Source organism: Eutrema salsugineum, unplaced genomic scaffold, assembly GCF_000478725.1.
Source record: "Eutrema salsugineum unplaced genomic scaffold, Eutsalg1_0 scaffold_8, whole genome shotgun sequence".
NCBI classification, from domain to species: Eukaryota; Viridiplantae; Streptophyta; class Magnoliopsida; order Brassicales; family Brassicaceae; genus Eutrema; species Eutrema salsugineum.
Genome location: NW_006256414.1, coordinates 9,072,369 through 9,086,637, shown reverse-complemented (window position 1 = coordinate 9,086,637; position 14,269 = coordinate 9,072,369). Strand labels below are relative to the sequence as shown.

General features: G+C 35.7%; 2 protein-coding genes across 2 annotated transcripts; one reads left to right on the top strand and one right to left on the bottom strand.

Moving 5' to 3' along the window:
• Nucleotides 1–461: 461 nt before the first annotated feature.
• LOC112088539 lies at nt 462–2,567 on the top strand. Its single transcript, XM_024158925.1, has one exon. It carries the CDS (start codon nt 462–464, stop codon nt 2,565–2,567), a length of 2,106 nt encoding a protein of 701 aa, XP_024014693.1.
• A 744-nt stretch (nt 2,568–3,311) lies between these two features.
• On the bottom strand, nt 3,312–6,383 carry LOC112088536. Its single transcript, XM_024158920.1, has 6 exons — nt 5,541–6,383; nt 5,264–5,378; nt 4,837–5,210; nt 4,270–4,631; nt 4,103–4,184; nt 3,312–4,022 (listed from the first exon to the last, which is right to left on the bottom strand). Exons 1-6 carry the CDS (start codon nt 6,381–6,383, stop codon nt 3,312–3,314), a joined length of 2,487 nt encoding a protein of 828 aa, XP_024014688.1.
• Nucleotides 6,384–14,269: the final 7,886 nt, after the last annotated feature.

The following is a 14,269-nucleotide window of genomic DNA, read 5'->3' as shown; positions in this document are numbered from 1 at the left end:
TGTGTGATGAATTTTTTTTTATAATTTTTATTCTTGTTTAGAAGGTATATTTCCTTTACCTGTATTAATTTTGTATGCTTATGTGTTATACATTAATAGTTATAATTTTTGTAGATTTGAACGGTAATTGGCACATATTAGCAGACTTCTTATGAAGTCTGCCACTGAAGTCTGCCTGGCGAAGGAGAATAACACAGCAGACAACACTTGAAGTCTGCCTAATTATTTTAACAAAAAATTCGTTTTCGAATTAATGGTATATGCTAAAATAAATATATTGTTTGGACATGCTGATCTGCCTTTTTTGGATCCATATACGTGAGTTTCACGTTGTTATGTGTTATAATTAGAAAGTGATGAATTTTCTTGAATGTTTAGACTTTTAGCCGATTATAGCAGACTTTTTTAGAAGTCTGCTCTACAAAACACGGTTTATCTTGTGTGGTTTACCTTTTTTGCAGATGGCGGCTCAGTTGCCTGTTGTATTTGGAGAATGGGTTATGAGTGCTCAGTTGTGGCATTTTGAGGTGGATAATCGCAAAGGAGGGAGGTTGTTCTTCTTGAATGATGGTTGTACACATGGAGAACTCGTAGCTATGGCTCTAGATGATTACATGCTGGATGGAAATACGGACAGCGTGTCTATCACTTATGCATTGCCAGATTCAATGTTAGCAAACATGGCTCCGGATACCCCTCCTATGCATATTACTAATGATAGACAAGTACAGAGCTTGATTGGGTTGAGTAAGACTCATGTTATACGTCTTTGTGTATCTAGTCGCAAGGACAATGATGGACGTACTGGTGGTGTTGATGCTGCTGATGGGTGTTCTGTTGAAGGTGAGAATCAAAATACTGAGGAAGGTGAAGATGAAAATGTCGATGAGTATGATGATGATGAGATAAACGAGGACATCAAAAACGATTCAGTAAAGGAGGAAGACGGTATTGACTCTGAGGGGAACAGCTCTGAGGATCAGGACTACAGCCAATATGGGAAAGTGAAGGATGAGGATTCAAATTCTGATTCAGAGGGTGAGTGGATTGAAGAACCGGTGAAGGCTCCTCAAAGAGGATATGAAAGAAATTGTGTTGACAAAATAAAAGTAAACGGAAGTTTTGCTACAAAAGACGACCTGATTTATGAGATCAGGTTGACGGCTGTTATGTTGAAGTTTGCATTCAGAGTTGATAAGTCATTGAGACGTCTGTTTGTTGCTAAATGTGCTGTTAAAGGATGCCAATGGAGAGTTAGAGCAGCTGTAAAGAACGAAGCAAAGACGTTTTGGGTCACTAAATATGTCAAAACTCATACCTGTTCTGTTTCAGATCGGTTGGCTCACCGAAAGCATACGACTCCAAGATACATTGGAAAGTTATTTATAGAGCGTGTGGGAATAATTGATGGGATTACTGCAGAACACATCAAAGATTCAATGCAGGCGATGTTTCAATTGAAAATAGACTACACAACTTCGTATAGAGCTTTGATGTATGCACAAGAATGTGTGAGGGGAAGCCCTGAGGATGGATATAGCCGACTGCCTTCTTATTTGCGTCTGATTGCTGAAGCAAATCCGGGTACTATAACTGCCCTTGAACGCGATAGTCAGAATAGGTTCAAGTACCTATTCTTAGCCTTCAGAGCCTCCATAGCTGGTTTTCAATATCTCAGACGGGTCATTGTTGTCGATGGGTGTCATCTGACTGGAAAGTATGAAGGGATTCTGCTAGTGGCCACAACACAAGATGGTAACTTCCAGATATTTCCACTAGCTTTTGGAATAGTGGACTCTGAGAATGATCACGCATGGGAATGGTTTTTTAGAAAATTGCGGGAGTGTTTTACAGACGAGTATCCGTTGGTGATAGTTTCAGACCGGCATCATTCCATTAAGAAGGCATGTGAGACTGTTTTACCATGGGTAACACGCGGTATATGCTATTATCATCTGCAACACAATATTGTCACTAAGTTTAAGGGGAAGCATCTTATGTACTTAGTCAAACGTGTTGCGTATGCATATACGGTACATGATTTTAACCGTTATATGGACGAGATAAGGCATATAAAACCTGACCTTGCAACGTACCTGGAGGAGGCAGGCATTCAGTTGTGGTCAAGAGTTCACTTTCCAGGTGATAGATACAATATAAAGACGAGCAACATCGCAGAGTCTATCAACTCTGCTCTCAAACGGGCACGGGGATTTCCCATAGTATTCCTGTTGGAGTACTTACGGGCAAAGCTAACAAAGTGGTTTTGTAAAAGGCGGGAAGATGCTTTGAGTCTTCCAACCAACCATACTCGAGGAGTTGAATATTTGTTGGCAATTCGTTCACATTATGCTGATAAGTTGACGGTTGAAGGCATAGATGGTTGGCGATTCAATGTGAAAGGAGGATCACATAACTGTGTCGTTGATTTGGAACTTCGAAAGTGTGGGTGTGGCGTGTATGATATTGAGAAAATACCTTGCTCTCATGTTATAGCCGTTTCAGATGCAATGCATATGCATCTGGCCACTCTTGTATGCCCGACCTACTCCAAAGATTACTTGTAGGCAGCGTACTCGCATAATATATATCCTCCAAGCATTGCAATGAAAACCGATGAAACAACACAATGTCTACCTCCGGAGGTCCGACGTAAAAAAGGCAGGCAGAGGAAGTCAAGATGGCAAACTTGGCTGGAAATTTCGAGGCATAAGCAAAAGAAACCCCGTAAGATCCACAAGCAGTACAGTTGTTCGAAATGTCACCAACCAGGACATACTAGACCGGATTGTGTAAGTGTTATGTTACCTCATACTTTAAGGGTTACATTGGTCGAAGTTAATTTCCTCTGTTTTTTTTTTGCAGACGTTGAAGTCAAGATAAAATCCTAAACCTATAATAGCAGACTTACACTGAAGACTACAACTAGAAGTCTTCTACCGTAGTCTGCACAAGAAGTCTGCTTCACCAGGTAAGGGAAACACTACTGAAATATGTCTGTTTCATGTCTATGTACGATCATTCTTAATTATTGTCATAAACTATGCGATATAATAAGCTATGATTAGGGTAAACCTTAGAGTACGTGAATTATCACAAAAGCCACACTAGTCTATTACAAGCGTTTAGCCTTCCAAAAGATACAACTACACCATTGTTTTAAATATTACTAAACAAACCGAAATTAATTAGGAACATTACAGTTAAATTAGAGAACAACAATTCTGGCAGGTAAACCAAAAACTACCAACCATACCACACCCAACGAGAGTCCTTTCTCTTTCATTACAGAATATACATAGTTGGACATATCACTTACCTTCGTATACGTCCAACCATGGATACTCATACTTCTCTGTGCCAGTTACTCCTGTCTCGTCAAATATCTCAGCTGCCAGCTTGTCTCGGTCGTTTTTAATGTTTGCATCACACAAGGTCTTCGGAAATGGCATCCCTAGAGCATGGCATTCAAGGTACTTCAAGCAGTAAACGCCACAGTCACCGCTTTGTTTGTTTTGTGGGATCAAATGCCCCTTGATTCGCTCCCACGTGAATGGATCATAAGTCAGATTAATACGGTCTTCAGCAGGTGCACACTCACGGAGTATGTAGGGAACCAAGACGGTAATCGGAGTCACAGCAGCCTCAATCTGAATATCCGATGCATGAGTATTCGCATGGCTATCCCAAATGACAATATGCTTGATCGGAATCGAAATCCACATTGCCACCCAGTGATCATCAGTGATGTGTAACATCGAGTACAAGTCATCCACATCATACCCCCACGTCTTGTTACTAACGCAGTAGGTTGGCGCTGCGCCAGTGTAGTACTTGAACGAGCCAGCTGGAAGGAGCTTGCCTGAACCATCAGGGTTGGCGTGAGAGTCCACGAACTCCTTGTACTTGTACCTCCACATCGTTGCAAAGTAAGAGTCGAGGAATGTTATCCTGTCCGATCTAAACCACTCAAGATGCTTTGTAAATCGCAGCCTGAGTAGGTTAATCCTAGCTTCCATGTGCTGCATATTCAATGAAAACAATTATTCAAGCAGAGAGTAATATGTTGTGTTCATATCATATATACACTCGCGTAACTTACAGTGTCTGCTAGCCATTGTTTTGGGACTCTTAGAATGAAGTACCAGTCCATGGATGACCATTTTACCCGCTTCGGATAGTTCCTGAAAACACCACCATTTTACAATATCATCCACTACTTTTACAATAGAAAGTCTGCTTTATGCTAACTACAAAACAAAGACTTACGGATCTTTTTTCAGACAATCAGTTAGCACACCGATCTTTTGCTTCACGTGTTTCATATCAAACGGATCATATCCGCACCCTCGGACATTTTTGTTTGGGATTATTTCCTTCGCTGTGCTGTTGGGTTTGAAAGGGCTTTGTTGTGTAGGAGCCAACTTTCGCATACGTTCACTCTTCGCACGAGCAACCAGTTGTGCCACCTTGCCTTTCTCGTGTTTATCTTTCTGGACCTGATCAAAGTCGATGTTGCATTTTGCTGGATCAACCATAACGACCCTTGGCTCTGGAGTTCCCTGCTTACCATCGTTCACGCTCTCACTTGGGACATCAGTTTGTTCATTTTGCTTAGACATAAAATTACTCTGCAAATATAAAGATTTAAACACACATCAATGAAACGAAACCAAACATCAAACATTAAAGAGTACAAATAAAAACATTAAATATTTAGTGGTGGCAACATTTTTAAGATTTTAAAACAGATTGGTAAGGTTTAAAAACAAATATGAAATTTTATTTTTTCCGGGGTTTCTTTCCTCTTTTCTTTGGAGCGGGTTTTGGACTAACCCCGATATTAGGATCGGCGTCCGCGTCCGTTTGATCGTCGCCAACAGGTTTTGCGCCATCGGCGGCTGCTTCACCAGTCTGAGCCACATCCTCCTTTGTACCTCCGGTCCCAGCTTGGAGGATCACTACCTCTAATTTCTGCTCCACCGTTCCCAACTTTGTGTTGAGTAGTTTGATCTGAGATTCACAACTACTTAACCCATCCATCATCTTGTTGAAGCAGTCGTCCATGTGGTCCTTCAGAATCGTGACCATTGACTCATCTTCCTCACCAGAGGCTGGGCAGAACCGCTTCCGACTTCCTTGATCACCAACTGATTCCGATCGCCTCTTCAGATCGACAGACCCTTCGGACTTGACATACTTGGTCACACCTGTTGGAGACAATGACTCCTTTCCCATGTCCATTGTTTAGGGCCAAAATGACCATACATCGTTTTGATGATGTTGTCAGTCCTCTCGTCTTCTTCATCATTGTCTTCAACTTCCCAGCGCAGAAACATGTCGAAGAATTCCTTAACAACGTAGTTGTTAATGCGTGTCTACATGGAAATCAAAACTGTGTTATATAACATATAATGCATAAATCTACTAAGGAAGTCTGCCTAAGAAGTCTGCTGTATATTACAGACGTCTGCACTAGAAGTCTACTAAATAAGTCTGCCGATATAATAGTCAACCAAGTATGAATTCAGACTACTTACCTGTCGAAGCATATTCTCTTTCATAAATTTCCTCCCCCTGGATCCCTTGTAAGCTATCAGCGGAACATTGGGGTCGTTTTGAAGTGGTTCACCAAATTTAGCAGCAAAGTCGGGAAGAGCAAAGTAAACCCAGACTTGTAGTACTTGAACAAACCCCTCAATGGTGTACGACGACTTCCAAATTTCTTTCTCCTTCACCGACCGCATAAAGTTTTTGAAGGCCACTCTTCCCCAAGGGTAGTTTTCAAACGCATCTAAATCCATCACAAGCCTTGCCAACCTAGCCCGAGTAGCTGAAGATGGCTTTCGTGCTTCAATGTAACTAGTATTAATGCTAAGGTATCCCAGCCTCAACCGATCCTCGGAAGACCACGACCCGCATTCCTTACAAGTTTCTATCAAATCTTCAGTGCTCGGGCCCAAATCCTGATTGACTCCCAATCGCTCCCAGAAATCTTGCATCTCATCAGTTATCTCAACCACCGGATCCTCGAGGTTGTCCACGTACTCGTAATTCAAGCCAGTAATATGTTCGAACTCATTCAAAGAAAAGCGGATCAGGATTAGACCTACGAGGCTCCAAATCTCAAATTTTTTCTTGCAAACTAGCTGCATGCCGAGAATGTAATGCACCAGTCTAGATGCCCAGCCGAAATCCAGCTGACTGAACTTCAAGAACACTCCCAGTCTAGAGTTCAATATCTCTTCCCACTCATCTTGTGTGAGTGCTTCCTCGAGTGCAGTCATCAGCTTCGTCTCACCGCTATAGTAACCGATGCTTTTCAGCGGAGACGGCTCATCGCCTTTCGAGAAGAGACGCGGGGGGAACTCTAGGCTTTCCATTGGCTGTTCTGACGTCTACAAAACGAAGTCAAATATTCAAGAAGTCTACTTATGAAGACTTCCGAAGAAGTCTGCACACGAAGTCAGCCAACTAAGTCTGCAATTGAAGTCTGTAGACCTAATAGTGTAATTAATAAAGCTTCAAAAAACTAGCCGCCGACAAAGTTCTCTAAAAAAACACAACCCGTTTTGAACTCCGTTTTGAACTCCGTTTTACGAGATAATACTTCCAAAATAGTTCGCCTAAACACTATACAAGTCCGTTTAATAAATAAAATAAAGTACAGATATCTGTAACACAGCAACTAGAAACTTGGAAACGGGTATTCGATTTTTGTCCGACTTTGGAAATATCTACTCGGTGTTGTCCGATTTTTAGAAAAACCGATGTAGAAACCCAAACGACACGACTAGGAACTTGGAACCCGTAAAGATATTTATTTACAAATTATAAGAAATTAGTACAGCCAAATACTTTTCCACGACCAACGGCGGAAATGAACAGACGGCGAAAATGAACAGTTACGGACGGCGGCGACACCAGATCTGGAATAGAAAGCGAAGGAGATTAGGGTTTGTGAATTACACAGACGACTTCTATCCAAAAGAGAAGTCGTAATTTCGACTTACCTTAAACGGTAAACGGATGTACAGTAAAAACCGGCGACAAGTTCCGAGAAAAATTTTCCAAACGACAGTAGTTTTTTTTTTTTACCGATTTGTGTTAATACAGTGTTCGTAGAAACTCTTATATATGACCGTAGAAACCTATTTAACCGTCGTACCGGTTCAATAACTGTCGTACCAGTTCAATAACCATCGTACCAGTTCAATAACCGTCGTACCAGTTCAATGTGGTTTATCGATTTTGTTATTTAAAACGCAATTGGTTTAGCCAATTATAGCTGGTTTGCAATATAATTTTAAAACTGTCTGGTTTAGTTTATTTGACGTATTAAGTCTGCATATTAAGTCTGCCTAAGAAGTCTGCATATTAAGTCTACTTAAGAAGTCTGCCTAAGAAGTCAGCATATTAAGTCTATTTAAGAAGTCTCCAACGAAGTCTGCCTAAGGGCATCCTCAGTGCAGATACCCTCATGGGTCTCCAAATGTGTTTTTTATTAATATCATATGAAAAGTAGTTTTAGAGATTGTATGTAGAGACCCTTAACTCACGGCCTGCATATGTACACAATACACAAAGTGCACATAGATTCCCCAGTATACGAACAATGTATATGCAACAGTCAACACCAACATTAATCACCATAGAAGTCAAATACATATGTTTTATCCCACCTAGTCTACTTAAAGGTTACACAAGTCTCTTGGTCCTCTATTCTACATCCCAACGCATGAAAACACAAGAGATTACTGCAAAAATAACTAAAAAAACACAAAGTAGGATATCAGAACCTCGATTAGCAAGTGCTTCTTTCACTCCAGCAATTTCACTCTGAATGAACCCTATGAACTCCTCGATCTCGCTAATGGTCTTCTCGGTTGCAGCAAGGCGATCCTCCAATGCATACAGCTGATTCTCATATGATTGCAGAAGGGCTGTTCGGTTGTCACGGAACATACTTTCGCTCTGCTTGTCAATTCGTATTTGAAGAATGGTCAGCTGCTCATCCCACCATTTGGAGATGTGACCCGGTTTATCCTACACATATGACAAACGAAAACTTCAGTTATACTCGATGAATAACATTAAAACTATACACATATTGAGAAAAACCTCATTAAAACTATACACATTCGCCTAATATTTCAAGGCAACTATAGAACTTCCTGCCAAACGTCTCTGGAGCTGTAGACTCTTCCAATCTACATCGAAGGCCGCAATAGCATCGTTCAGGTATCCCAAAGTCTCCATCAGCTTTGGCACACCCGCTGTCATAGCTTGCTTTGGAAGATGAGCTGTTGGTGTAGCTTATCGGCATTACTCTGTAGAGATCAAGCAAACAAACTTGGAAGTTAACAAACAAAAAACTAAAACAGATACGACCACATAATAACTTTGCAGCTAAAAACAAAACAACAAAAACAAACTTTCCAAAAAAATATTTCTTACTCGCTAAACAACAAAATAACAAAAAAAGTAAATCTTGAAATAAAGAAAAAATCGAAATATTTTTACTTACTTGCTCACGGAATCTGTGAAAAAAGTATTTTTACTTAAATCTGTTAAAAAAACAGTAAAGCAAAAGGACAAAAGAACAAAAGAACAATTTTAAAGGACAAACCAGTAAACAATAGGATACGGACTAAACAGAGAATGTAATGGCGAATAACTCACAGATCTGGAGAGATAACTAAGAACGATGAAGACGTCGGCTGAGATCTGCAGCAACAATATATGTAGTGATATATATGAAACAACATATGCATCAGAAACAGAAAAGAAGAGATGGGGAGCGCCGGGAAGGGCTTACTGCGAGAGAGAGTCGCGGCGAGAGAGACCAGAGTGCAGCGCCGTTTTACAGTGATCTAGGTTTTTTTATTTATGGTAACGACTGGTAAGTTTCTTTATATACTATGTTAAAAAAAAAATCCGGTTAGGTTAATTATTCTGGTTTGACTAGACTTTGATCCGTAGTCTGCTGAGCAGACTGATAAAGAAGTCTGCAGCCCTAGTTTAAAACTTTTCACTTTTTATGTTTATCTTAGATGGTTAAAAATGATTCATTTTTATTAAATTATAATTTTTATAGATAATACTTGTTGTCATTTGATTTATAGAAACAAATTTCAGTTTACATTATTTTTATATAATTTTTAAATTTAAATATAATATTTAATATTATAGTAGACTTCTTTATCAGTCTGCTGAGAAGACTTTATTAGTATTTGCAGACTTCGAAGGATTATAATCGTAATTGAGATATCCGTTTTATTGTTTACTCATGTAAGAGATAATGGTAATTTCTCTACCCCTCTGACCTATTTTTGCAATAGGTTGAATTTGGGGTATACTTTTGCATTTAGAATCAAATTGTGGCCTATTTTTAGCAATTCCCCCAAAAAATATCAAGTTTTAACATTCTCTTTTCATTTATTCTCTTACATTATCACTCTCTTTGGTATTTTTTCAATTTTTTTAAAAATATAATATATCAGTTATTTTTACATTATAAAAATTATTTTTTGTGATTATAATATATATATATATATATATAATAATGAAAATAAAATAAATAAATATTAGGAGTTTTATATGATGGAGTGATGTGGAAGAAAAATAAAATGAGTTGGAGGAAAAAATATTTTAATTTGTCTTTCTATTGTGAAGTTGGTGTTAACAAAAAAAAATGAAATAATATAAAAAATGATAAAATAATATGAATGAAAAATAAGAAAGAAAATTTCACTTTATAATGGAGATTAAGTTAGATATTTACATTATTTATCAAAAATCACTAAAATAAGTTGTTATTTTATATTTACGAAAATTAGATATTAATTAAAATTTAATTTAAATATTCAAATTTAAAAGTACTTTTATGATAGTGCAAATGATTAACAAATATAATATTCTACTTTATTATAATCAATCAGCTTAAGATTTCAAATATTTGAAATAAGTAAATATTTATATATAATTATTTGTTATATGATAGATGAAATTAAGATTCTTTTTTATAATTGTGGTCAAAGGATTGGTTTGTCAAAAATGCAAAATTATAGATTAATTCGAAGTAGATTAAAGAATGAATTAGCCCATTTTAACACTAATAAATATATAATTTATTTATATGATAATAGAAATTCATATAACAATATAGTTTTATGTTTAATGTTAAGAAATAAAATTTACAATTAAAATTATATTGATGTATACTTAACTAACTTATATTATTATTTTACTAATATACATAGTACGGTAACTTCGTAACTTTTATTAACAGATTGTTTTTTTGTTAGATAACACAAGTTGATGAAAATAGGTTAGATTTAAGGCTACAAAAATCACATAATCATGATTTTTTTTATTAGAATCTAAATTAAACTATTTTTGTAAATGTTTGGTCTACATAAAGGTTTTTTTTATCACACAACGCATATTAAATTCTAAGAATTAAAAATATGATATAAAAATTAAAACACATATTGCACAATAAATCAATAAAGATATTATATTCTCACTAAAAATCTAGCAGTCACAAAGTCAACATATTTGAATCAATAACACTTTTGTAATCTTTTGGTCTTTTTATTAAAGTTAGCTTTTGTATTAGTGTTTAATATACATATGATAGCTTATGTGGTTTTATGATTGCTCATATGGTTTCAAGGATGTCCTTGGGATTCACTCTTTTTATTTCCAAGTTCGAGTTTTCACTTAGGAAGTGATAGTTATCGATGATAATTAAGTAATATCAAAAGTTTAGTTTTTAATCCAATAGATTTATGGACCAAAGGTTTGAAATTGCTTCTTAACAAAAAGAAAAGACTTGGCACTAAGCAATTCATCTATTTTAAGATTTTTTTACACAAATAATTACATCAGTATTACAGATTTTGATTATTATTATATGGTCTATGTAAACATATATAATTTAAGCATGCACATAAGCCAACTTATAAAATCTTACTTATCAAAACACAGCGAAGTGATATATATATATATATATATATACAAAAGCTTGTCTCCAATTTCAAAGTGCTGTCACGTCTGCAGAAATCAACACCGAGAAATGCGGTCTTCGATGTGCTGTGTTGTCGTATTTCGTCATTGTGGATCGTATCAAAATATTCGTTTTTATGATATCTTCGTAACAATGATTTTGTCGAGATTTGTACTTTGATGGCGAGAACTCATACTCCACTGTTTCCAAAAATTTCTTCATCAACATCCGGGATATTAGATTCTGATCCGCTTCCCGAGGTTTGTGAAATAGAGTCTGAGATTGAAGGCATGAATTGTAAGGAGATTGCCTTAATTTCTTCTTCAAATTTAGCAGCTGCTAGCATCGATAACATTTTGGATTTTTGTGCCAAGAAAAAGGTTGTTTCCGGTGTTTGGTTTTTATTTGGTGTTTGGATAAGGGCGACGGAAGAGTTGGAATTTTGGATTTTTATCCATTCTAGAATGTTGGACGGATAAAGGTTTGAGAAAATTTCAAATTTGTCCCACCATTTTACCCTGAACTTTCTCCTAATGATTGGAATCGGATCAGTGGAAAACTCGAGTGTCCAAGAAAAAACCCAAGGAAAATGAAATTTAGAGTGAAAAAGGGTTAATGGGGGAAATTTCTTTTCATTTTCTGATGGAATGAAGTTTGTTTTGAAGATTTGAAAAGACTTTTGAATGTTAGGCTTGAAAATTTCGGTAACATAACCAAAATAGTTCCACCACGGAATGAACCAATAAGGAGATTTGGATAAATCACAAGTGGTATCAAAAAAGATTAACCATGTGTGTTTACGTTTTGGAGATTGGATTAAAAAGGAATTGTACCAAGCCTGACAATAGTCCCAGTAGTTGAAAGAGACATTGAAACAAGATAGATCTTTTAGATTTTCTGGAAAATTTAGATTTTCATTAAGATCGTATTCCCAATCGCTTGGAGCAATGACCTTATGAATTTTAAAAGTGGAATAAGCAGGATCAGTGTGGTTTTCATTGAGATAAAAATGTTTAAAGGACACTGATTCTGTTATTTCCAAAATTGTTTGAAAGAATAACACAGTTTTATCTGTATTATGAGGTTTGAAAAATCTGTTTTTCCCAAAATATTTTTCGATTGTTGAAAATGGGTCGTTGCTGACCAAAAATCCTTTTTCAATATTTATAATGTTTTGGTAAATAGTTTTTTCAAAATTTTCAGAAGGTGAGTTTTGTAGAAACTCCTTCAGAATAATTTGTGAATTATTCGAAGGTTTTGAAATCATTTTAGAGGTCTGGTTTTCATGTGAAATTATTTTTGAAGGGACCTCAGAGGATTTTAAAATATTTTTCGAAGAGGAGGTTTTAGAAGAATCACCCTTCTCCTGTTTTGAAAAACTTAGCTCGAATGCTTTTTGTAGCTGTAGAATTTGATCCATGATTTTCTCTGGAGTTTGAAGAGAATCAGAATGTTCTTCTTTTTTCACATTCTTTTTTGTAACGGAGATCCAGGGTTCTGTTTTTATCTGTGGAGATGTGTTTGGGGGTAAGGTTTTTTCTGGAATTGGTTCCAGGGATATGCCTTTTCCTTTATCAATCTTCCTCGGAGGCATCGTACCTGTTTTGAAGAAATTCCCTTGTCAAGAAATCTGGAACAGAGTTTGAATCTCCTTTAATATATTCTATATCAAAATCAAAAATACTTAAAATTGCTTGCCATCGTGCAAAAATTTGTTTTGAGGCAAGGTTTTTAACATCTTTTTGTAAAACATCTTTAGCGCTTTTGCAATCGATACGTAATAAAAAAATTTTATTCAAGAGATCACTTTGAAATTTTTGTATACATAGTACTATACTTAAAATCTCTTTTTTAATAGTAGAATAGTTTCTTTGGGTATCATTCCAATGCGAAGATGTAAATTGTATTATACTTTCTCGACCATCTATGTTCTTTTGTTTAAGAATATCACCATATCCTACATCTGATGCATCTGTTTCTACAATCTTTTCTAAATCTGGATCCGCTATGTGCAGACAAGGGATTTCAAGAACCTGTTTTTTAATTTTTTGTACTAGTGCAGTATGCTCTTTTGTCCAAGGAACTGGGTTTTTCTTTAGACGACTATGTAATGGTTTTGCTATCCTATTAATGTTAGGACAGAAATCTAATACATAATTAAGACTACCAAGAAACCTTTATAATTGGGTTTTATCTAAAATTTTATCTGGAAATTTGTTTGCAAATTCTAAAGATCTTTCTATCGGGGTTATCATACCTTGCGATATGTAATGCCCTAGAAATCTGATCTTAGTTTGGAATAAAGATATTTTTGTTTTTGAAACAACAAGACCATTTTTTCTTGCAACATAATAAAATGTCTTCAAATGTTTAAAATGTTCATCAAGAGAATTTGAAAATATTAAAATATCATCAATGTAAACAATACAAAATTTTGAATATTCAGAAAATATGTCATTCATGATTCTTTGAAATTCTGAAGGTGCATTTTTTAAACCAAATGGCATTACATTCCACTGGTATTGACCAAAAAGAACTGTAAATGTTGTTTTATAGCGATCTGTTTCAGAGATTTGAATTTGCCAAAATCCTGATTTAAGATCAAACTTTGAAAATATGTGGGCAGAATAAAGCTTTTGAATTAAAATTTTTTTATTTGGTATTGGATATCTAATCCATTTTAATGTGGTATTTAAAGGTTTGTAATTTATTACTAACCTAGGAGTGCCTCTCTCAATTTCAGAATTTTTATTCACATAAAAAGCAGCACATGACCAAAGAGAACTTGATTTTGAAATTAAGCCTTTGTTTAAAAGATCAGAAATTTCTTTCCTACAATGTTTTTCTAATTCAGAGTTCATTTGTATAGGACGAGCTTTAGTGGGAATTTCTTTTTCATTGAAATTTCCCTCGTATGGCAAATCAACAATGTGTTGTTTGCGATTCCAAAAGCCTGTTGGTAATTATGAACAAATTTCCTTTTCGAAAAGTTTTTCAAGATTTAAAATTTTGTCTTTTACTTCTTTCGTATCCAAAGCCTTCTTTTTTTTTTGTAGTAAAAATTCAGATTTTAAATTTTCCAAATGGAATGTTTTACTATATATTAAAGAATTTAAGAAATTCTCTTGTATTGAGCAAGCTTTTATTAAATTTAGACTTTGCTTTTTAGGTGATTCAAGAAATTGAAAAGACAGTTTTTTTTGTTTTGGGTTTTAAAAGAAATAGAATCATCCATAACTTTGTATGGTGTGATTAAAT